Below are 26,259 nucleotides of genomic sequence, written 5' to 3'. Positions count from 1 at the left end.
GAGAACCAAACTGACAGAAAAATCAAGTATTTGAGATCGAATAATGACACAAAATACACAGATTCGCTGTTTCAGAAGTTCTGTGAGGAGCATGTGATTCAGAGACATTTTTCAGTGCGCAAGACACCACAGCAGTATGGTGTGGCAGACAGAATGAACAATTTCTTAACTGACATGACAAAATGTTTGAAACTGAATGCAGAGTTTTCTAAGAGTTTCTAGGCATAGGCTGTGAATATGACATGTTATCTCATCAACAGATTACTTCGGGCATCGTTGGGTGGCAAGGTCACAGAAGAGGTATGGACAGGTAATCCAGTTAATTTCGACCATTTACGGAGTTTTGGTTGTCCAACTTATGTGCATGTACCTGGAAATGAAAGATCAAAACTTGATGCAAAATCCAAGAAGTGCATCTTTTTGGGCTACAAAAAAGTGTGAAATGATACAAGTTTTGGGATCCGGTTGCAAAGAAGATGGTGATTAACAGAGATGCAGTTTTTGATGAACAATCCATGTTACAACAAAATCAAGACAATGTGTCAGAGAACAGTTCCAGTTCAAATGCAGTGCAGATGGATTTAGAACAGCATCCAAAAATAACTGAGAAAGTTGAAAGTTCAAATCCAACACCTGGTGATTTCATTCCAGATGATCTGCAGAATTATAATGTAGCCAGAGACAGACAGAGACGCACCAATATAAGACCCTCTAACAGATTGGTTTATGAAGACTTGGTCTCTTGTATACTTCTCATCATCACCGATGATCCAACCATTTTTCAAGGAGCTATCACTAACCAGAAGAATGAGAAATAAATGAGTGCAATGGTTGAGGAGGTTGAGTCTTTGCAGAAAAATTGCAGATGAGAGCTAGTTCAGCTTCCTATAAGAAAGAAGACTATTGGGTGCAAGTGGGTGTACATAAGAAAACCAGCAGTATCAAAAAAAGAAGAGGAAATGTTTAAGGCTCGACTAGTAGCAACGGGATTTTCACGGCAGAAGAGGATAGATTATGATGAAATTTTCTCCTATAGTCATACATACTTCAATCAAGACAGTGTTTGCCTTAGTAGCCATTTCAGATTTGCATTTGGACAGATAGATGTTAAAAATGCTTTCTTACATGGTGATCTGGAAGAGCAGATTTATAAGAACAACCAAAAGGGTTCACTCAACCTGGACAAGAACATTTGGTTTGCAGGTTAAAGAAAACACTGTATGGATTGAAACAGTTTCCAAGACAATGGTACAAGCAATTCGACTCCTACATGATTTAGATTTGCTACAAGAGATGTGATTATGATTGTTGTGTTTATGTGAAGAGCCTTGATGATGGTTCTATTATTTTTTTGTTACTGTATGTTGACGATATACTAATTACTGCAAATAATAAGAATGATGTACGTGATTTGAAAACTTTATTAAGCCGGAAATTTGACATGAAAGACTTGGTACCTATGAAAAAGATTCTTGGAATGGAGATCCATCGAGGTATAGACTCAAGAAGATTATATTTATCTCAACGAAACTATGTTGAGAAAGTGTTGGAAATATTTGAGATGAGCAAAGCAAAGCCTGTGAGCACTTCATTGGCAAATCATTTTAAGCTTTATTCAAAACAGTGTTCTAAGACAGATACAAAAATCGAAGACATGACAAAGTTTTCATATGTCAGTGCAGTTGGTTGTTTGATGTATGCAATTGTACGTACTCGTCCAGATTTAGCTCATGTTGTTAGTCAAGTCTGTAAATACATGTATAAACCAGGAAGACGACATTAGAAAGCAGTCAAATGGATTTTCAGGTATCTAAAACAGGAATGTGAAAGGTACTGTAGGACATGGAATTATTTTTGGCAGACAGCAGAATAATCCTTCAATTGTGGGGTACGTTGATTCTGACTATGCAGGTGATTTGGATGGCAGAAAATCTACAATTGGGTATGTGTTTACTCTTGGTAGATGATCTATATGTTGGAAATCAACAATTCAGTATATTGTGACATTATCTACAACTGAAGCTGAGTACATGACTGTAGTTGAAGCTGCAAAAGAAGTCTTATGGTTTGCTGGGCTAGTAAAGAAACTGAGCGTTGAGCAAAGTGGAGTTCAGTTGCATTGTGACAGTCAGAGTGTTATTTATCTGACTAAGACCAGGTGTACCATGCGAGGATCAAGCATATTGATGTCAGGTATCACAAGATCAGAGAATTGATTGCTTCTAGTGAGATACTGTTGCAGAAGATTCATACTGATGAAAATGCAGCTGATATGTTGACCAAGCCAGTTACTATCAATAAGTTCTTGCATTGCTTGGACTTGTTGAGTGTTTGCAGTTGCTAGAGAAACATGATGGCCCAACCCACTTCAGTATGTAAGAAACTCCATCATGTAGGCAGTTGCTAGAGAAACATGGTGGCCCAACCCACTTCAGTATGTAAGAAACTCCATGATGTAGTTCTCCTAAAGGGCTGGATATTCGCTAAGGTGAAGATTTGTTATGGTATGACTCATATACCATATAAGAGACAGACGTTGGAACGAAACGGAGCGGAAAAATCTGTCTAAATGGGGAGAGTTTCCTTATGTGGGTTGGGGGTGTGGTACAGGGGTACTTTGATAATTATATATTGTACTCAAAGTTTCATTTTCTGCTTTTTCTAGGGTTATAAATAGACATGTTTGTAACCCTATGTTATCCCAGATTCTGTATCATATACTATTTTTTTTGGATTAATGGAAAAGCCGCCGCTCTGCATCCGAGGACGTAAGGTCATTTTCTGCTTTTTCTAGGGTTATAAATAGACATATTTGTAACCTTATGTTATCCCAGATTTTGTATCATATACTCTTTTTTTTTTTGATTAATGGAAAAGCCACCGCTCTGCATCCGAGGACGTAGGCATCTTTGCTGAACCTCGTTAAATCTTAGTGTTTTTCTGGATTTGTGTCAATTCTTGTTTTTCTTCACTCTAATTTCTCAACACTTTTCATGCATAGGTTCAGCGGTATCTATGTAAAAATTGAAGTTTAGGCATAAGATAAGTAAACACATAAGAATTGAGTGATATTTATGCAAATCTTTCTAAAATATTATACAAGTAAATCTCAAAGTTTAGATGTTAGATATATAAATACATAAGAATTGTATGGTATATATTTAAATGCCCCTTCTTTCCAATAAGATACTATCAAGCAATGGTATGTTTAGATGTTAGATATATAAATACATAAGAATTGTGGTATACAACTCTTAAAAGTTATTGAAATTATTCATTATCACATAAACAAGTTAAAGCCTATTTCTAGAAATACATTACGTATGATTTATTAATGTTTTCATTGTATTTGTAAATTAAAAAAAATGGGGCATTTACAAAAATACAACACAATTCCAATATATTTACATATCTAACACCAAATATTCATTTTTTTACATTTATACCACCCAAGTCTTTCAAAACATCAATAATACCGCTATTTTGACTTTTAAAATGTGAAATACACATTTTCATACATAGACAAGGTAGCATGCATGTAAAAATTGAAGTTTGTGCTAGATATGTAAATATATGGGAATTTAGTGAAATGTATGTAACTATTCCAAAGAAAAGTTCCCTGAAAACCTCCAAAACTTCATGATGGTCTCAAACCACAATCAAATTTGATAATCCTCGACAATTTTCAATAATCATCTATGTTTGCAGGACGAGGGAGTTCGTTCTCCATCACCGCCAGCAACGAAGCAGCCGTCCTCAACACTACAAGCACGCCAAAAAACAATCTTCTCCAAATCACTAATCACAAACTCAATTTTTCCATTTCATCTAGTTGTCACAATGTTTGATGATCTTCATTTATGGAGAAGAATGAAAACTATCCCATAGGATTCGCTACCGATGTGAAGGAAGACAACCGAACCCATTGAACGAAAAAGCTAGAAAACAATATGGTTATGTTATGGCTTGTCAACTACATAATGAATGGCATCAATGAACGTTTGATACATATCACGAGAAACATGGAGATTTGAGAACAAAAGCTATCTTAGAGATCAAAGGAAAAGTGAGAAATCTATCATAAAATATTTGAATAAGAAGACTTTTATTGGAAAAGGCTAGATATTTTTGAGTTTGAATGGAAATGCTTAGATGATGGTAAGCAATATCATAAAATTGTAAAAATGAGAGAATTTTTTTAAATTCTTCTTTGGCTTGAAAAAATATATGGTGGATTTATACGAAAGAATGCTTTAACATGTAGTCTCTATAGAGTATGCTTGAAGTTTTTTCTAAGATCTAAATTGAGGAATGTATAGAAAAAGGTAAATTTACATACCTAGCACACAATTATTATGTATTTACATATCTCACATCTAGACTGTGATAGTTACCTACATAGCACTATGGCGTATTCACTTCTAAAAAATGACAATAGTACTATTTTTATTTGAGTGCTATGAGTGTAAATATGAAACTTTAGGTGTGAGACATGTAGATACATAAGAATTGTGTGCTATGTAAATGCCTGATAATTGGTTAATCATGCTAGGAGCTTCGAATGCTCCATCCCCCATGGAAAGTTTAGCACGTATTATTCATGGTCTTCAAGGCGCCTTTCATGACGAGAAAACCCATCTTCGACATGAGCACTGCTAAAGAATGGGCATACAAAAGATGATTACTATGGAATTCATGCTAAACCTATAGATTGAAAGCCTGCACGAGAACGAAATAGTTGTGGAAATGTAATCACAATCGAAGGTCAGGCTCATAGCGCACTCAATAAGTTTTTGAAAGTATGAATATTTTTTCTGGATTCAAAGTGACATTTGGGGACCATATAATGTTAAAATCATTGGCTCTAGATGGTGTGACATTCGATAAAGATCACACCGAGATTATTTGGCTATATCATATGCAAGAGAAAGCAAAAGTTGAATAAATATTTCAAAATTTCAACAAATTGGTTCAAACTCAGTTCCAAGAAGAAAAAAAAAAAATTTACATGCATACCACTCAATACTAATGTATTTACATATATGACACCTAAGCTTCAATTTTTACATAGATGCCACCTTATCCATGCATGAAAAGGTGTATTTCGCTTTTTAAAGCTATTATGTGATGTGAAAGATTGGCATAAATGTAAAAAAAGTAAAGTTTAGGTGATAGATATGTAAATACATGGGAATTGGATAGTATGTAAAATGCCACAAAAAAATAAGTATTCATGATGGACAGTGGAAGAGAATACATTCACGCTACCCTTGAGCAAGAAATAATGCATCAAAACTCTTGCGATAACACCCACCAATAAAATGGAGTTTCAAAATGGAGAAACAAACACTATGAAAGTAGCAAGGTGGTTGATGTTATTTACTCATGTTCCTAAATATTCAGAAGATTTACATACACACTGACTCAATTCTTATATATTTATATATCTAACACCTATAATTCAATTGTTACATATACGCCACATTACTTGCATATAAAAATGTGTATTTTACATTTTAAAAGTTAAAATAGTAGTGCTTTTGATTTGATATGAAAGATTCGGGTGATATAAATGTAAAAAATAATGTTTAGGTGCTAGATATTTAAATGCCCCTAAAAATTTTTAGGGTACGTGAATGACCAAATTCCTTCTCTGGTGATACAACTCATGACCCTTTGTCAAAAATTCCCCAATTCTTACACTCACACTCGGATTCTTTCAAGCATTTTGGCCAGAGCTTTCGGCTTTGTTCACGCAAGCCCACAAAATCATAAGCAAATTAGATCATGATTCACCTAATGATTCTTCCTCGATTTATCTCCGAATTGAAAAGATTAAAAGTTCTATTATCCTTCACAAAGAAGCTTTACAACTCGAAGAATGTAACCTTCAAAACCTAACCTTACTATGCCAAAACTGAAACTTAGAAGAAGAGTTAATGAATATCAGTCTTGATAATGGCCGGATTTGAGTTTCGCACCAACGGTCTCAACTACAACCATAAACTCGGTCTCAATCTAACCCACAAACTTATCCAATTCAACATGCCATTTTGAATCTAGCTCATAGGTTGAGCACAATCCATCTCAATTAAAGCATCTCAAACTAGGGGTGTAAATGAGTCAAATCGAACTTAAGTCATCCTAAGCTTGAATTAAAGCATCTCAAACTAGGGGTGTAAATGAGTCAACTCGAACTTAAGTCATCCTAAGCTTGAACTTGAGCTTGATTAATTAATCCAGTTTGAGTTCCAGCTCGAGCACAAGTTTAGGAGTTCAAGCCACTCACGAGGCTTGCTATTATGAAAAAGAGAATAATATTAATTTAAGCTAATATTACAATAAAATGATAAATTGAATGAATAATTATGAAATAAATAATAATAAATTACTTGATATAAAAATGTAAAATAACATTGCTAAATATTTTTAATAATTTAAAAATAAAGTCTTTAATTTTAACGTATTTTGAATATATTTAATATTATCATTTTTTAATCAAGCAAGCTAACGAGCTAATGAGTCTAGTCAAGGCTGGCTTGAGCTTTGTTTGTTAGCTTATCGAGCTCAGCTCACTAACGAGTTATCGAGCCAAGCACAAGTTGACTCTCGAGTCAGCTTGGCTCAGTTAGACCCCTAGCCCGAGCACATGCATTCTAAAGTAAACACAAGAAAATTATTCATAGAGTAACTTCATCCAATGCTCATTAAACCATGCTTAGTTGCTCATAGATGGACTAAGATCACATCTGACGATGTTTAATATTACGGTCGACCTCTTATGTTTTTCAAGATAGCTAAACGACTTTGAAACAATTTAGGAAATTTACATACATACACAAAATTTATTTGTATTTACAAATTTAACATCTGAAGTTTGATATTTATATGTATAACACTGGTATACGCATGAAAAGATGTACTTCATTTTTAAAAGTTAGTAGTACTGGCATTTTTTATGCGATATTAAGGATTCGTGTTATGTATAGATGTTAGATATGTAAATACACAAGAATTGTGCAGAATGTATGTAAATGCCCCAATAGTTTACTGCATGAAAAAATTCAGCCTTATGAAAGCTAAAATACGAAGGTCACTAAAAAGCTGAGCAACACTACTTTCATAGAACTCGTTCTTTAAAAAAAAAGAAGAAAAGTTCTTAAATTTGTTGACAGAAAAACCCTTAACTGGCATTAGAAGGCCCAACAATATCTTCGAGTCTGTATCTTAAATATCCTTGAAAGCACTCTTATAATGAGTGGACTTTACAAAACACCTCTTTTTCATTTTAAAAATTACATATTACCCCAAACAAATCATGCTATAATTTATAAACTAGAATTCCACACTTCATTTAATACAAAAGAAACTATTACACTTATGAAATAAATTCTGTTGGTTTTAATATATATTTTATAATCATGTTTATTTTGATTATTCAATCAAATCATTTTATAGTAACACAGTTTTTACCGAACAATTTCATCTCTCAAAGCATTCATGTTCTTGCATCAAGCTTATTTCAATTCCATGCCCACACGTAATGTATATCAGTAGAGATAGAACTAGAATTAAAAGCATAGCTTAAGCAATTAAATTTAATTTAATTTTCCAATAGAATTACGTTTTCCCACCCAAGGAATGACAAATTTTTACATTAAAAAAGTATAAATTAAACTACATAGTAAGTAATTGAAGGAAAATTTACATACATACAATTCAAATTTATGTATTAGCATATCTAACACCTAAACTTTCATTTTTACATGCCACCGAACCTAAGCATGAAAAGGTGCATTTAACCTTTTAAAGATTAAAATAGTGGTGCTTCGATGCGAAATGAAGGATTTAGGTGGTATAAATATAAAAAGTAGAATTTAGGTGTCAAATATATAAATATGAGAATCTATGTAAATGCCTCTTAATAAAGAATAATAACCGGCTAAAATCAAAGGAGGGTAAAATACGAAAAGCCATCCTTTGAGAAAAAAATAACATGATTAAGATTAAGAATAAAGGTTACTTACCCTGCTCCCTCTCTCTATGGAGTCATCTGGAATGAAACGAATTTCAGGCGTCAAACGTAGCTTCATCCGCTTCCCAAGTTCACTACGGACATACTTAGCTTTTGCCTTTAGTCCAGAAATAGCCACCTCTTTACCCCTTTCATCACCAAATACAGATACATAAACCTTAACAACCTGCAATGAATGAGAAACATATATAAATTAAATAGTCTACTTATGTATTTACAGATCTGATACCTAAACTTTCATATTTACATACATTGTACTTTGGTGGTTCAAGCCTAAGTATGAAAAGGTGTATTTCACGTTAGTGGTAATAGTCTATCTTTGATGTGATATTAAAAATTCGAGTAATATATGTGTAAATATGAAAGTTTAGGTGTGAGATATGTAAATACATAAGAATTGTGCGGCTTGTATGTAAATGCCTCATTAATTTAATGATAACTTCACTTACATGAAGATAAATGAGAAGAAAGTAGTGCTAGAACAACAACATAGCGTATAATCATAAAGCTTATCGTTGTCAATTCAACCAACACCTAGTTAAAAAAAGAAACCTTCCTTAGAAATAAATAACATAACCCATAGAACTTCGAGGTAGTTCATCTAATAGCATGTAAATCCTCACCCTATATTTAAGTTTTTGCACAACCATGTTGTGCATCAGAAATCTTAACTCCTTTTAGAATTTCGAGGATGTCATTCGGTATGACGTAAATCCTCCTATTTTTCTAGTTATTTACACCATCGGATATCGTGCGAATATAAGTCATAAATTCTAAAATAAATTGTAGAATTAAAACAATAAATAATATCATTTCAAAGATAAAAAACCAAACACTATAATAGCTGGGAAGTCACTGAAACTTGCCACAAAATCCGTGACATCCCTTACTTCTTTGCTCCGTTGAACTCCTAAAATAATTGTTCCTATTTTGAACCATTCCTTTTTGACTTTCCTGTGTCCAACCTTAAAAACTAAAACTTAAAATCTTAAAGACAACCACTGATCTTAATCGAGAGTCTTCTTAGGTGATTTTGATTGCCTAATATGTAATTAACTATAGGGTTTGCCTATATAGAGAACTAAGAATCCAGGTAAATAAAACCCAATCTAATCTTTATATTATGTAGGAAAATTTGTCGGTAATACATAAAAGGTGCATAGACTAAACAAATGTCATAAGTTATCTAGTTTGTATAATCAAATCCGTTGTCAAGTGATATGCTTACCTTTCAAGGTGTTGTATCACTTGTAGTGTTGTTTTCAGTTACTTAAACTATTAAACATATGAGATCTATATGGTGTCATTTTTAAAAAATTAAACACTATTTTTAAAATCAAAATTACATATGTAAATTAAATAAATTTAAATCATTTTCAAAGCGACCGACACAAAATTCTGACCAACAGACAAGTTCTGTGTTTAAAGAAAAACTTCATCTTGGTGAGCCAACTTGCAAAGTCAAGGTATGTGATTATTTTCACAGGAGATTTGTGGAAGGAAGCCCGAGGAGCAACGATAACGATGATGGCTTGGGGTAGCATTAACGGCGCTCTTTACCTGATCAATGAAATGTTGAAATCCATTGATGCAGTTAGAACAAAAATTGATGTAAGCCTTTGACACCACAGTCTTGGTCACATGAGCGAGAAAGGTAAAAAGTTTCTACTTTCTAAATACAATTTTCATGGTTTAAATTGTACATAATTAAACTTTTGTGAAGATTATGGCTATGAAAAGCAAAAGAAGGTTAAATTCTCCATAAATGAGTCAAAGGTAAAGTTCAAAGAGCTAGAGTTAGTGCATACTGATGTATGGGTTCTACTCTAATTCAAAATATTAGAGATTCTCAATACTTTATAATTTTCAACGATTATCACACCAAAAAGGTATGGGTTGAAACATAAATCTGATGTATCTAATGTGTTTAAGAAGTGGAATATCATAATTGAGAATAAGATATATTTGAGTTTAAAGTGTCTCAGAATAAATAATGGTGACGAATATCATGATTAGAGGTTCAAGAGCTATTGTGCATAAAAATGAATCAGGCATGAGTTCATTGTTACCAGGATAACACAATAAAATGGTGTCGTTATGCGCATGAATAGAACTGTCACAAAATGTGATAGGAGTATGAAGTTTCATCCATACTTGCCAAAAACGTTATGGACAAAAGCAGTGAATACTATAGTTTATTTGATAAATTGTGATCCATCAATACATTTTCAATAAAGATTTACCTAACAAAGTCTAGAGTGACAAGAAGGTAAATCAATATAACTTGAAGTTATTTAGTTGTTCATCATATGTTCATATTGTTGCAGGATCCAAAAGTAAGCTTGATTCAAAATCAATCAAGTGCATTTTCATTGGGCATGACTCGGATGAATTTTGTTACAAATTATGAGACTAACAAAATAAGAAATTAATTAAGAGCGATAATGTTACTTTCAATAAAATGAAAAGATATAAAGACGGAAGCATAACTCAAGATTGTCCATCAGTTACTTCTGCAGACTCCTCTAGATGTGTTGAGATAGAAGATAATGATGATCATGAAAATAGAGAAAGGAGAGGTGCTCAATCTGATGAAGCACGAGAAGCTCCCCAATCACCCGCAATTGAAGTCAGAAGGTCTAGCAGAGTCACGAGATTGAAACTGAGATATTCTCATTTTTTTTAGTATGTTTTGTTAACTGATAGTGGTGACCAAAGTGCTATGAAGAAATCACTAAAGTTAAAGACTTAAAGGAGTGTGAGTTTGTTATGGATGATGAGATGCAATCACTGAAGTCAAATCAAACATGAGATTAGGCAAAACTATCATATGACAAAAAGGCACTACACAACAAGTGGATCTACCGACTAAACAAAAAAGGTAAGATTGTAACAAACGTTACAAGGCAATGCTTGTTATGAAGGGGTTTCAGCAAAAATGAGTAGACTACTCAGAGATATTTTCTCTGGAGGTGAAGATGATACTTATCAGAGTTATGTTGAGGTTCGTAGCAAAGGAGACCCACCTCTAGAACAGATGGATGTGAAGACAACTTTCTTGTATGGTGACTTAGAAGAATAGTTTTATACAGCGCAAGTTGCAGCCACAAGAAAATAAAGTTCTAGGAAAAGAAAGAATGGTTTGCAAACTAAAGAATAGTCTTTATGGGTTGAAACAAAAGTCATGATAATAGTAGAGAAGATTTGAAACATTTATGTCAAACAATAGGTACATGAAATGTTAGAGCATTGTTGTTTCATCAAAAAAATTGAAAATTACTATATCATGTTTTTTATTGTATGTGGATGATATGTTAATCTCAAAAGCATATATGAAAAAAAAACAAAAAAACTTAAATGAGCAATTATCATGAGGGTTTGAGTTGAAGCATTTAGGCCCAACCATTCTTGGTATGAGAATCAGTAGAGAAAGGAGTGTAGGCACTTTGTAGTTGTCTCAAGCAGAATATACTGAGAAAGTTCAACATAGATTCAACATGAGTGAAGCAAAACCAGTTTGTATCCTCTTAGGTAGTGACTTCAAACTATCTATGGAACTATCTCACAGTTTAAAACAAAGAAGCACAGATGAAAATAACTTCGTGTGCTTCAACAGTTGAAAGTTTGATGTATGTGATGTTATGTAAAATAACAAACATTGCACATGTAGTGAGAGTGGCAAACATGTACATGAGTAATCTAGGAAAATATCATTAAAAGGTGATAAAGTGAATTCTCAATTACTTGAGAGGAATAGTTAACATGACACTTTGTTTTAAAAGTGCAATGATTAATCTACAAGGATATATAGATTCAAAAATGACAGGAGATATAAATTGTAGAAGAAGTACAACATGATATTCTTCAAATTGGGGAACACAACAGTGAGTTAAGTTTTCAGGCTATATAAGATAGTTGCACTTTCAACTATATAAGATGAGTACATTGCTATTGCTGAGAATAACAAAGAGAATATTTGATTGCAGAGATTTATGGTAGGATTTGGCAGATTTAGGAATTGAAAAGCTTCATAGTGACATATGAATGCTATTCATCTAGCTAAGAACACCGCTTTTCATATCAGGATGAAGCATATTCAGCTATTGTATCATTCAATTCATTCCCTCCTAGAAAAGGGTCAGTTATCTTTAGAGACTATATACATGGCTCAAAATCCTATAGATATGATGATTAAGGTGGTTACAATTAAAAAATTGAAGTTATGTTTGGCATCAGTTAGAGTTCGGAAAGGTAGAGACAGAGGTTGAGCTACACTGCAGTTCATTACTATGAAGGGTACAGATTGGAGGAGAGAAATCGACTGCAATCCGTCTTCAAGTGAGAGATTATTGCGTGTGGAGACTAATTGGGGCGCCTTCAAGCCCCAAAGCCAGAAAACTCTATGCTTGGACACAGGCACCCAATGCCAAGAATGGTGCCGCCGTGCTAATGGGGCGCTTAAGCGCCCATCCAAAAGTTCCCTTGGTATGAGACATGAATAAAAATCAGAGAATTGAATGAACAATTATCATGAGTTTGAGTTGAAGCATTTAGGCCAAACCAAAAAGATCATTGGTATGAGAATCAGTAGAGACAGGAGTGTATGAGCTTTGCAGTTGTCTCAAGCAGAATATACTGAGAAGGTCCAGCATAGATTCAATATGAGTGAGGCAAAACCAATTTGCATCCTCTTAGGTAGTCACTTCAAAATATCTATGAAACTATCTCCCAAGTTTGAAACAAAAGAAGCGCTGAAAAAAAACTTTGTGTGCTTCAACAATAAATTGTAGAATAAGTACAACATGGTATGTCTTCAAATTAGGGAACACAACAGTGAGTTGAATTTTCAGGCTACATAAGATAGTTGCACTTTCAACTCTATAAAATGAGTACATTGCTATCACCGAGAATAACAAAGAGATTATTTGATTGCAGAGATTATGGTAGAATTTGGGAGAGCTAGAAATTGGAAAGCTTCATAGTGACATTATAAATGCTATTTATATAGCTAAGAACACCGCTTTTTATATCAGAATGAAGCACATTCAGCTAATGTATCATTCAATTCATTCCCTCCTAGAAAAAGGTCACTTATCTTTGGAGAATACATACATAGCTCAAAATCCTATAAATATGTTGATTAGTATGGTTACAATTAAAAAGTTGAAGTTGTGTTTGACTTCAGTTGGAGTTCGAGAAGGAGACTAGGGTTGAGACACACTACAGTTTATTACTATGAAGGGTACAGATTGGAGGAGAGGAATTGATTGCAATTCCTCTTCAAGTGAGAGACTATTGCGTGTGGAGATTAATTGGAGCGCCTTAGAGCCTAAGGGCAGGCATCCCAGCGCCAGGAAACTCTACGCTCGGATACAGGCACCCAATGCTAAGAATGGTGCCCCAGCGCTAATGGGGTTCCTAAGCGCCCATCCAAAAGTTCGGGGGGTGGGGGGCCAGAGCCGTGAACCTTGGACATAACCTAGTGCCGCCCCTGCATGGGAGCCTTTCACACAAGGATTGACTTTTCAGCTCCCTGCCACTCTTATAAGCATCAAGGAGTGCACCATTATGAGAACTCAAGCTGGGTTAACAAGCACAAACCTAAGCTTGCTCCAATTTCACATGATGGATTAAAATAGGGAGCAACAAATGCTTGTCAAGAAAATGATCAGGTTTCAATCCAAAGAAGAAAACTAGGTTGATATCAGGACTTTGCAATGGCTCAAAATCTAATCTTCTCCCGATAAAATTTTGTACTAAAAGAATCTTTTAAAAGCTAGCAAAATAGAATTTCTTTTTTTTTCTAAAGTTAGTATTCAAAGATGCCACAAACTACAAGGTAGATATCTTCCAAAAGCATTAAATAGCCCCTAAGCACACAAACTAAGTTTACCGGCCTCACTCCAATCTCACATAAGGAAAAGTTTCGAAAATTATCGATATCCATGACAACTCACCGAACCCTAGCACAGCAAGCAGATTCATCAAAACCCAGCAATATGGAAAATGGCCAAAACTCAGCGGGGCGTAGAAGCACCTGAAGATCTCCGGAGACCACAACGTCGCTGATTGTGGTGAGAGAGGAGAGGTAGCGGTCCGCACCAAGCGAGGCCTCGGGAAGAACCGCATACTTGAGGACCTTGTCCGTCAGCAGCATATCAGAAAGCTCCCTCCTTATCTGCTTAGCCACCATCTTCACTCTCCTCTGATTCGCCATACAAATCACCGCTACACTCCGCGACGGCAACACATGTCTCCAGCATCCCCCATGGAGGTTCAACCGAGGGCTTCCAAAGACCGCAGAGTAGCTGGAGGATAGGAAGAGAGAAGAGAAAGAGGACGGCGCTCCGGCGACGCGAGCTTTGAGAGAGCTTGTTATATACGGGAATGAAACAGTGATGGCCACAGGCTTTGGCAGCACAAAGATTTATGTTAATTTTCTTGACTTAATATTTTCCGTGGATTTAGCAGTCCAAAGTTGGTTAGAATTTTAGTTCAGATCGGAATAAATGAGTTAAGGCACAAAATTTTAAATCGAATTTTTTTTGAGCTAATTTTGAGCCAATTGTAACTCATCTTGAATCGAATGTTCTGAATTTAGCGTATTTAGCTCAAAGCTCAAAATTTTATTCAAATTTTGGCTCGGATAAAGATCACATTGAAATTAATGAGCCGAGCTACGAGTCAAAATTTTGGATTGAATTTTTTCGAGCTGATTTTGGACCAACCCAAACTCGACTCAAAATTGGACAGTTAACAGCCCTATGCCTAAGTGACAATGCCAATTTGTGGCATTTACGATTGTGGTTTTTACGAACATACAACATAATTCTTATGTATTTACATATCTAACAACCAAACATTAATTTTTATATTTATAGTGAAATATTTATTAAGCCGTGGATTTAGCAGTCCAAAGTTGGTTAGAATTTTGATTCTGATTGAAATAAATGAGTTAAGGGCCAAAATTTTAAATTAAATTTTTTTCGAGTCAATTTTGAGTCAATTATAACTCATCTTGAAATCAAATGTTGTGAATTTAGCGAATTTAACTTAAAGCTCAAAATTTTATTCAAATTTTGGCTCGGATAAAGATCAGATTGAAATTAATGAATGAGCCAAGCTACGAGTCAAAATTTTGGATCGAATTTTTTCAAGCCAATTCCGAACCAACCCAAACTCGGCTCAAAATTGGACCAGTTAACAGCGCATGCTAATTTGTGGCATTTACGAACATACCGCATAATTCTTATGTATTTACACATCTAACAACCAAACTTTATTTTTTTTATATTTATACCAAAATATTTATTAACACAACAAAAATATCATTATGAGTAATTTTTAGATAATGAAACATACATTCTCAAGGATGGATAGTGGTATGAACATAAAAATTGAAGCTTAGGTGATAGATAAGTAAATAGATAGGGATTATGGGGTATGTTTGTAAATCTTTCTTTTTTTTTTAACTGATAAATGATAAATTATATAATATATAACTTTATATTTATAATCTTGAATTTAAATTATTTATTTTTGTTGTCCTTATGGACTTCTTTTGTCACTCCCAACCATGTGTATGGCCTATTTATTATAAAAGAAATCTTTGTAATGATATTTTAATCAAAGTTTAATTATGATACTATTAAAATTGTCGAATTTATTTTGAGGGGAATATAATGTATAAATAATTAAATTCAAAATAGATTCAATGAATTACAAAACTATCCTTATAAAAAGAATTGTAGTTATTTATATTATATTTTTATAATTTTATTATTAACACCTAAAATATATCAATCTAGAAGCAACTAACATGACATTGAGCTAACTCTCCCATGGGAGATGGGCCCCAATGGCTCATGGGTGGGTGAGCCGCTACTCGTACGAGAATAGGTGATGAATTCAATGGAGAAAATAATGCGTCCGGAGTGACAATGAACGCAATGCACGGACGCAAATATTAAATTTATTTTAAAAAATATGATTTTATATAGCCCATAATAGAAATTAGACAAATATATTTTGGTTGATGCCAAACAAGCATAGATTGGACATGCACAATGGTAGACAAAACATGCACCAAGAACATGAGCAACTAAAATTAAAAGTGAAAAGATTGAGAATACAACAACTACAAAGCCTTAATCCCACTAAGTGGGGTCGGCTACATGAATCACTTTTTCTCCATTGCATCCTATTTAGTGTCAAATTTTCATTTAAATCTAATAAATTAAGATCATTTTTTATACAGTAAGCCCAAGTTTTCCTTGGTCAACCTCTGCCTAACACAAGTTTAATCTAAAACATCTAGTCTCCTAATCAAATCATCATATGGTCGATGTTTAATGTGACCAAATCATCTAAGACGACTCTTTCTAATTTTGTCCATCACTTAAGCTACAACAACCCCATCACGAATATATTCATTTCGCATTTTGTCTCTAAGTGTAAAGTAACTCATCCACCTAATCATTCTCTCAACAACACTTAACTTAGTATTATGCTTCTCTTTTAAAGGCCAACATTCCGCGCCGTAGAGCAAAAACTAAGAGTTAATGCAAAAATGACGAGAAAAAATGAAGTTCTCAATGGAGATTCATGAAACAAAATCCAAAATAGTTAAATGGAAATAGACTAACAAAATCACTTCATAATTTCTCATTGCAGCCCTCTATAGAATGCTGAACTTGATGACTTACATGAGCAATATCAAAAACATGAGGCAGGAGCTACAAATCCCATCTTTTCTTCACTCTAAACATAAGCGCGGCGCCATTGATGTCGCCTTGAGGAACTTGAAGCATCATTTGAGCTTTCAACTTCCTCGGGGCCTCCTTCGTCTTTCCACCTTCAGGCCCAACCTGTAGATTTCAGAACAAGACCATCTACTAATTAATCATACTTTCTTTCAGTGGCAGAAAAGACTGTTTTTGCAATTTGATCCCATTGAATCAGACTTTTTGGGGGACTTGGCCCTCATTATGTATAGACTTTATCTACAATCTTTGGGTAATGAAAACATTTCAATTAAAAAAAAGTAAGATTTACATACATACCACTCCATTCATATGCATCTACATATCTAAATGCCTAAACAACTTTTACATGCATGCCATCAAACCTTATGCATGAAAAGCTGTATTTCATTTTTTATAAAAGTTAAAATGGCAGTATTTTTATGTGATATGAAAGATTTGGGAGGTATAAATGTAAGAAATAAAGTTTAGATGGTTGATATGTAAATACAAGAATTTTTCATTGGAGATGAGGGAAATGTAAGCCTACCCACAGAGAAGCCCAGCCAAGTCGCACCTCCGAATCATAACCAGCTTTAATCTTGAGGTCTTTTCCAATAGTGTGTTTATAGACGGCGCTCCAAGCACTCGAATCCAAAACAAAGTGAAAACAATAACTATAAAAAAAAAAAAAAATAGAAGCAAATGGTTGTAATGAAACAACGATAATAAGATTTACAAATATACCGCTCAATTGTCATGTATTTTACATATCTAACAACTAAACTTCAATCTCTACATACAAACCACCTTACCCATGCTTGGACAGGTGTAGTTCACTCTTTAAAAGTTAAAATGGTGGCATTATTTGTGATGTGCAAGATTTGGGTGGCATAAACGTAAAAGAAAAGTTTAGGGGTATGTATGTAAATTTCAGATCAGCCAACAGAAGCAATTTAAGATCCATGAGCTCCCCTCAGGCTACAAAAAAAGCAAGAAATTGGTTTGGGGAGAATGTTTGCAAGAATTAAACTGACATTATGCATCATTATGGTAAGAAGATAACGAAAAAGGCCTGCAAAAATTTGCAGGTGTGTAAAAGCTATTTGCAACAATATTAAGTTTTGTGCAATGCCATGGGCAGTCTGCTGATTTTTCTAAAAGATCTTTATGAGGATTGCTAAGATCGATTCGTCCGAGAAGGATGATGAGACAATGTCCTGCTAAAAACCAGATAAGAAATAACATAAAAAACATGACGGACTGCAATTTTCTTAACCATATGGGCATATTTATGTGAACTTCCCCAAAGGCCACAATTCTTCAGCATCAACAACATGGCCATTGTGGACCTGTGGTTGAGCCAAAAAATAAAAAAATTATGTGTATATAGCAAGACTATGATGATTTATAAGCCTGAGGTTCACATATAGATGCATTGCATAAATTTTGCAATAACTCTAAGCTAAAAATTTGTATGAGTACTTGTTTTTTTATATAAAATGGTTAACAAACGATTGTATAAATCTAAACAAAATGAGCCACCAAATAATTTTTGAATTGAATCTAGCTAGTTTACACTAATTAATTAAAATAGTAAAAGTATAAGTAAGCTTTCTTACAATCAAATAATATAAATGAGTACTATTAGGGGTGTAAACGAGCCGAAAATGAGCGAGCTCAGGCTTAGCTCGTGTCTGGCTCATTAAAACATATCACTATTCGTTTTCGGTTTGTTTGTATTTCGAATACAAAAAATTTGTTCATGTTCAGCTTGTTTACTTAGTAAGTCGAACACAAACTATCTGCAAACAAATAGCCGTTTTGACAACCCCAGTCACGCAGGCTTGAGATGTTAAGGGTAAGGGCGAGATTTAAATCTTTTTATTTATGTTAAAACATCATTTAAATATACTTAAATATCTTTTTATTCTATTTTTTAAGTAACAATTTTAATTGATTATAAATCTTTGTAGCCTTGTAGACAATTAAATTATTTAAAAATGTTGCTCATTAATTATATATATATTATATATTATATATATATATATATATAATTATTTCGAGCTAAAATGAGCCCAACACGAACAGACAAATCTTTGTTCGTGTTCGGCTCATTTATATATCAAGCACAAACAAATTGATCGTGTTCGACTCATTTGCTTAGCAAACGAATCAAACACGAACTTCTTAACAAGCAAAACACAAACTATTCGCAAACAACGAGCAATTTTGACAGCCCTAAGTACTATCAAATGATTTCATTGAAATTAAAAAAAAGTGAATTTCATTATATTAATATACATGCATATGTTAAATTATAATATCTTACTATTAAATATGTAATTAAATAAGTTCTAATTAATCATATTTTAATTAAATAATATATCATATAAGATAAAAGTTATCATCGAGCTTACTATAGAGCATTAACAAGTTATTTATTGAACAATAAATGAGTTTTTTTGTTAACATAAACTAATTTTTCAAACTAAATCTATGTTTCGTTTATTTAGCAATAGAGTACTTAAAAAATATTCAAACATATTTACTAATTTGAACATGCTTGATCAAGTATTAATCGAGGAGAGTTCAAGTTTTTCACTTTCACCAAGTGCATTGATTGATTTAAATCCCTATGCTTCATTTGAGGAACAAATAAAGAGAAAATTAAAGGAAAGTAGACAACTTAAGAATGAAGGATAATACAGAAGAGACGGCATACCTTAACTTATCCGTAGAGCTGAATCTCCGTTTAAATGCGAATGACGCTTTATTCGAAGGTAGACTAAAACTTGGAATGAATGTCAAATGTGTGTCCTAACAATGAATTCCAGTTAATTAAATCATAATAAACACTAAAGTCTAAGTAAAATCATTAAGAAAATGCAGCTGTAAAAATAGGCATGCAAGAAAACTAATAAAATAAATAAAGGTAAATTGCAAACTAATCACCTTATAAATATATCTTAGGTTCAAATCTTTTCCGTTGTACACAACAGTGGAGACTCCATTCAACAATGGACTTTTTAAGATACCATCAACTGACAAAGCATTCCTAACTTCATCCTTTTCCTCAATATTCTCTCTCTGCTCCAATGCAATTTCACCATAAGGAAAATGCAAAGCTGCCCTTGGCTGCAACAATGTTACATTCTTCAGTCACATAGTTTGCTGTTAATTTACATACATACCACACAGTTCTTATGTATTTACATATCTAGCACCCAAAATTTGATATTTACACCATGAAAAGGTGTATTTTACTTCTAAAAAGATGGTGATTGTGGTTTTTTTGATGTGATGTTAAAATTTTGAGGAGTATGCATGTAAATATGGATGTTTAGGTGTTAGATATGTATATATATAAGAATTGTGTGGTATCTATGTAAACACCCAATTTAATTAATTATAAGATCACAAGACCATTCCTTCACTGCCATTAAAGTTAAGTCAGATGCCAGATTCTATCAATATTCCCCACTTTAACAGCTATGCTGAGTGACTCACCAACCCGTTCAATGGAACGGATGACGACAATTCCAATTTCACGGAAGGATTTGGCAGAGTTGCAATCATTGAACCTGCTCCTAGTTGCTCCTGCAAGCAAATTAAAGTTTATTTAAATATGATTCCATGAGTATAAAGTAAAAAATAATTGCAAAATCATTACCAAAAGCTTTGTAAGATTCTACAGGAATTTTTTTTTTGTCCGGTTGGGAGTGTAATTTCCTCTACTACTTTGATTTCTAAGTCTTGCATAATATTTTATTTATTTAATCTTTTTAAGATTGGCAGTCGATGAACTCAAGATCTTATTCTCAACTAATTCCTCAATACTAGGGCTATCAAAATGGCTTGTCGTTTGCGGACAACTCGTGTTCGACTAGTAAAGTCGCTCATGTTTGATCCATTCGCTAAGCAAACAAACTAAATATAAATAATTTTTTTTTGCGGTCAATATATAAACGAGCCAAACACGAACAAAGATTTGTTCGTTCGTGTTTGGCTCGTTTTGGCTCGAAATAATTGATGAGTCTTATTTTTAAATAATTTAATTGACTACAAGGCTACAAAGATTTACAATCAATTAAAATTATTAATTAAAAAAATAGAATAAAAATATATTAACTTCTATTTAAATGAATATTTTAATATAAATAGAAAGATTTAAATCTCACCCCTACCTTTAACATCCTACGATTGCACGACAAGGGCTATCAAAATGGCTCCCTGTTTGCGAGCAGCTCGTGTTCGGCTCGCTAAGCAAATGAGCCGAACACAAACAATTTTTTTGGGCTAAATACATAAACAAGCTGAACACGAACAAAAATATTTTTTAACGAGCCAAACCTGTGCTCACTCCAGCTCGACCTGTTTACACTACTTACCACCAAATGTTACTATATAAAAAATGAAGAAATTAATGGTTATAAGACAGCAATCATTATTCCCTTTATAAACGAAGTCTAGAGGCAGAGATATAGAGAAGTGGTCGGTGGAGTGATAGAGACTAGTAATGGGACTGTCAGAGGCCTAGAAATATCAAATATTGCGCCTTTATGATCACTTGACTAAGTGCTTTGTAAGATTCCACCCTATGTTTTTGTTTAGGTTCAATATAATTTACATCAACCATTTTGATCTCATAGTCTTCGATAAGATTTAATTTTGATGTTTTATCCTATTCACATCTGATTTTTCTTAACTACCACATACATTTCTCTATAAAAATATCAAAATTCAATGGTTGGAAAACATCACTATTCTTCTCCAATATGTAAGTGTAAAGAGTAGTGCGGACAGGTTGGCTCATTGGTTGGCAGAATGTGCAAGTCTCCTGGGGTCCCGGGTTCGAGGCTCGCCTCGAATAAATGTACATATCTTAAACAAGGATGGATTGCAAGTATATCTCGCGGTCCATCTCTTAACTATATATATATATATATATATATATATATATGTGTGTGTGTGTGTGTGTGTGGAGAATAGAAAATAGAGAGAATCATATTATTATATTATTAAATAAAATGAGGAAAATATTTGAGTGTAAATATTTGTATCATGTTATTTGTAAACTAGTGGACATTTATCTATCTATGCAATCATGGATGTAAGTGGACTTCATCCAACCATGAAAACTCCATTGTGCTTTTTATTTTCCTGTGGATTATTTTTCTCATTCTCATGATAATCATTGCTCACTGGCATGCACTTTTCCCACAATTGGTATCAAAGCTAGGTGCTTTGGAGTTTGCTTTCATCACTGCCAAAAAAAAAAAAATAGAACTATGATAATTGTCATCGACTCATGCAGTATATGAAACAGGTCTCACCCGAAAGATGGAATCTTCCCAAACAAAACCAGGAATTTTCACCACAACCTGTTGGGCCGGCCCGGCTTTGTTGGGCGGGCATGTCTGGCTGGGTCAGACCAGTCCTAGCCAATTCCTCCTAGACTGGTGTGACACATGCAAATTAACCTAATGGGCAAAGCACAAAAGCAGCAACAAGATAATCAATCAATGGTGGGCAAAACTAAGATCATCATCGATGGATCACTCCTCTAAAGATAGTCTTGAAATAAAATATCCACATCAACATCTACTAGCAATAATTAGAGGATGGTCGGAATAAGAGTATATATTTTAATATGAAATAGCTTAATAATAAAAGTTATTTTTCACCTCATATTTGTCCTAGGCAACGTCACGATCTCGATCAATAAAAAGCGAGACCAATCTACAGTAAACTTTATCAGCAGTACCCTATGCTTAACCCCAAGAAAATTTGTATGTGTTGGTTTTGCATCTTGAAAGGGGTAAATTAACCCTTGAAAGATTCAATTCGACCTCTAACATAATGAATTAAGGTTTTAACACAATGTTCTGCCCAACAACCCTTGTTGAAAGTTATAATCCTTAGTAGATTCAACCTGACACCCTTCATAACAAACTATGGTTATTGAGTAAGATTTTGACGAACAGTATATTAGTATGGTATGAAGAAAGTTCTTCAATTGACAAAATCCTTGCATTGAAATTTTCTCCAATTATGAGAAACGAAGGTACCTTATAATCCTCTCACACTAATGAGCATTATTCAACCAGGCAAAACCTTATGAACTTTCCCCATTTGGGTTTTATATGTACGAATGTCCACGGTTTCCACTTTATCTGATTGCTCATGCGTGATTAAGTTCTCATGGTGTTTCCCATCTGAGGTTTTATATGAAATTTGTATTTTGCCCCACTTTCAAGTTTATTTAATGAAACAAGTGTGTACTCCAACGACCCTGAGATGATCAGGCATTAATATTCACTCAACCAGTTTGAATTCCCTCATCCAACGATTCACAACTCTTTCCATCCCTGACTATTTCCCTCTCCACACCAATCTCACAAAAAAAACTAATCTTTTTCCACAGATGGAGATTTCCATATTCAATTTGCTTACCTACTCCACAGCTACATGCAAAGGTACACTTCACTGTCACGCACATTGATAAACAAGCTCAAGCCTATGATTAAATTAAGTAAAGAAAAGGCGAGAACAAGATGGGTGAAAGATTCACACCTTGACATCATAAGTGGTCCGTAATTGAAGATTTTTCCCCAAATTCAGCGACCCCCTCAGCAGAGCGTTCCGGGATTCAAAATCATAGAGAACTGACAGATTGTCGGTTATAAAACCCAGCTGCGGGCTGAAGATCTCACCCTTGCTGTTGTTCTGGAAAGAAAATTTAAGCTTGGCGAGGTTGTCGAAGAAATTGGAGGAGATCTTATGCAAGAACAGAGGACCTTCGCTGTCGAACTCTGTGGTGAACCGCAAGGGAGGACGGCGGAAGGGCGTGAGGCGGCCATTTCTGGGAGTTCTTTCGAGGGGATCCGAGGTTGGGGATGGAGTCGGCGGCGGTGGTAGGAGAATGATAGCGTTAGGGCTCGGAGGGATTTCGTCCCCCATGGATCGTGATAGGGAGATGGAGACTGATGGGGTTCAAAGCGGTCATACAGCTTTTGTTTAATTTTTGCTGGTTGTTGTCTCGCGCCAAATAAAAAACCTTTTTTTGGGGGAATTCATTTCAGATCAATGTGTGGATTGAGGTCAGGTCAGTGGGCCTTGAAGAAGAATTCAAGGTTCCTTCAAATTTCACGTTGTTTTGTCCTGAAACTGTAATATTTTCATGTTTTTACTCTTCCATGTTAAAGAGATATTCCGAAAAAAGTTCGGCCGCTAAACATCTCCTTCTCCCATGACAGTATTCAAAGCGTTAGAACGAAAGGCCGACGCAATCTCAAATGAAGCCTAGAGTGTGTTTACATGCATACAATCCAATTCACATGTATTGAATTTGGATATATGTCATGTAAACACACTCTAGGCTTCATTTGAGATTGCATTGTATTGTATGTATGTAAACAATTCCCTAAGCCTAGGGCGTGTTTACATACATACAATCCAATTCAAATGAAGCTTTTAGCTCGGCTATCCTATTGTTTGGTCAGCTGAGCTTGTTAGTCCTTAGTTCAACAAGGTATGTCGGTTGGCTATATTGAGTTGGGGTATCAATCAGCTCTAGTCGATCTTTGGTCGTTCAGACTTCGTTCAGTCAGCTTAGGTCAGTTGGCTGACTTCTTTGGCCTAACTATCTACTATTGTCCCCTATGCGAGAAACTTATGTTCCCAATATGAAACTTGGTTGTCGAGAAAATGATGAATCATCATAATACGACAGGTAGCTCACCCCCTTGAGAAAGGTTTTTAGGGGTGATTTTGGTGTGCATCACCCTCGATCTCCTTATGAAGAATCCTGGGGCTCTTATAAGGCAGTTGGTGATGCTGGTGCTAGGGTTAGGCTGATGCCTTCTCTTGATTTGATAGATCTTGGTCTTTGACTTCCGCGATCTACATTCAGCCTTCAGGTCCAAACCCAAATGACCAACTATTGGTCAGTCATTTAGCCTTCCTTATGTGGGTCATCCTTGATCGCACTTTTGTCTCCTATTTCGTTGAATTTTCTCAAGATTCATAAAAAGATGCCCAATACCATATAAATTTGAAATAAATTGAATCAATCAAACAAACTATTTTAACCAAACATGTTTAATCCTTCTTCTACTGTCTCCGCTTTGAATTACTCTTCAACACCAACTAATCTCTTTTCATTTATGAACGTCTTTATAATTTTGAGAGATATATCACATGTGAGTAAAAGAAGTAAAATATGTATATTGCTCAAACTATCATATTCTAAGCATGATTTCGATTATATTTTTCCATAAATGAGGATTACTAGGGCAGCTAAACCCTATAATAAGCATTAATTATATACCAAAATGCAAATAAAAATTAACCATTCTGTTAAATCATTAAAATAATTTTAATCTTACACACCTCAAAAAATTATATCTAACGCATGGGTTTAGAAATTCTCTTTAGATTGCGTACAGCTACAACGATAACATAGCTTTAATCCCACTACGTGGGGTCGGCTACATGAATCCTTTTTCTCCATTACGTCCTATTTAGTGTAATATTTTTATTTAGTTCTGGTAAATTAAGATCATTTTTTATACATTAAGCCCAAGTCTTCCTAGGTCTACCTCTGTCTTTATTAATACAAGTCGAATCTAAAACATCTACTCTCCTAATATGGTCGACAGATGGTCGACGTTTAATGTGACCAAACCAACTAAGATGACTTTCTCTAATTTTGTCGGTCATATGAGCTACACCAACCCCATCGCAGATATATTCATTTCACATTGTCTCTAAGTGTAAAGCCACTCATCAACCTAATCATTCTCATCTCGACAACAGTTAACTTATTATTATGCTTCTCTCTTAAAGGCCAACATTCAGCACCATAGAGCATTGCAAGTCTCACCACCGTCTTATAAAATTTTCCTTTCAGTCTAAGCGGCACTTTTCTATCACACAAAAGGCCCTAATCATTCCTCCACTCCAACCAACCAAGTTGAATTCTACTATTAACATCCCCCTCTATATCACCATCGCTTTAAACATGACCCAAGATATCTAAATCGTTCACACCTTTTAATAATTTGATCACCCAAAGTCACACTTCTGTCACGAGAGCTACTACTACTAAAATTACATTCCATGTATTCAATTTTAGTTCTACTTAACTGAAGGCCTTTAGACTCCAATGTAGTCCTCCTTAATTCAAGTTTTTCTTGGCTTTTTCTCTCGTTTTATCCATGAGAAGGATATCATCAGCAAAAAACATACACCAAGGTACATTCTCTTGTAGATGTCCAGTAAACCATCCATAACTAAAGCAAAAAGATATGGGCTTAAAGCCGATCCCTAATGTAATCCAACAGAAATAGGAAAATATTTGGTCGATCCTCCTTCAGTTTGAACATAAGTAACAACTCTAGTATAAGTCATATGCAGGACTTGAATATAGTTCATATCAACACATTTCTTCTCTAGAACTCTCTAAAGGATATCTCTTGG

At 34.3% G+C, this 26,259-nt stretch overlaps 2 protein-coding genes across 2 annotated transcripts in view; both read right to left on the bottom strand.

The window, feature by feature from the left end:
• LOC110018445 (probable ribosome-binding factor A, chloroplastic) overlaps positions 1 to 14,374 on the bottom strand; it is an 84,323-nt gene extending 69,949 nt beyond the window's left edge. The window contains exons 1-2 of the mRNA XM_020715763.1: positions 14,052 to 14,374; positions 8,028 to 8,201 (exon numbers count right to left, since the gene is read on the bottom strand). Coding sequence (XP_020571422.1) covers positions 8,028 to 8,201; positions 14,052 to 14,252 — 375 coding nt within the window. The 5' untranslated portion in view covers positions 14,253 to 14,374. The remainder of the gene's footprint in view (positions 1 to 8,027; positions 8,202 to 14,051) is intronic.
• Positions 14,375 to 16,564: 2,190 nt separating this feature from the next.
• LOC110018446 (outer envelope pore protein 37, chloroplastic) lies at positions 16,565 to 23,861 on the bottom strand. The gene is made up of 6 exons (XM_020715764.1): positions 23,353 to 23,861; positions 20,287 to 20,376; positions 19,732 to 19,914; positions 19,502 to 19,596; positions 17,327 to 17,453; positions 16,565 to 16,902 (listed from the first exon to the last, which is right to left on the bottom strand). Exons 1-6 carry the CDS (start codon positions 23,737 to 23,739, stop codon positions 16,771 to 16,773), a joined length of 1,014 nt encoding a protein of 337 aa, XP_020571423.1. The 5' UTR covers positions 23,740 to 23,861; the 3' UTR covers positions 16,565 to 16,770.
• Between the last annotated feature and the right edge of the window lie 2,398 nt (positions 23,862 to 26,259).

Source organism: Phalaenopsis equestris, unplaced genomic scaffold (assembly GCF_001263595.1).
Source record: "Phalaenopsis equestris unplaced genomic scaffold, ASM126359v1 Scaffold000022, whole genome shotgun sequence".
NCBI classification, from domain to species: Eukaryota; Viridiplantae; Streptophyta; class Magnoliopsida; order Asparagales; family Orchidaceae; genus Phalaenopsis; species Phalaenopsis equestris.
Note: the sequence above shows the minus strand (reverse complement) of the source record. Positions and strands in the feature narration are given on the sequence as shown.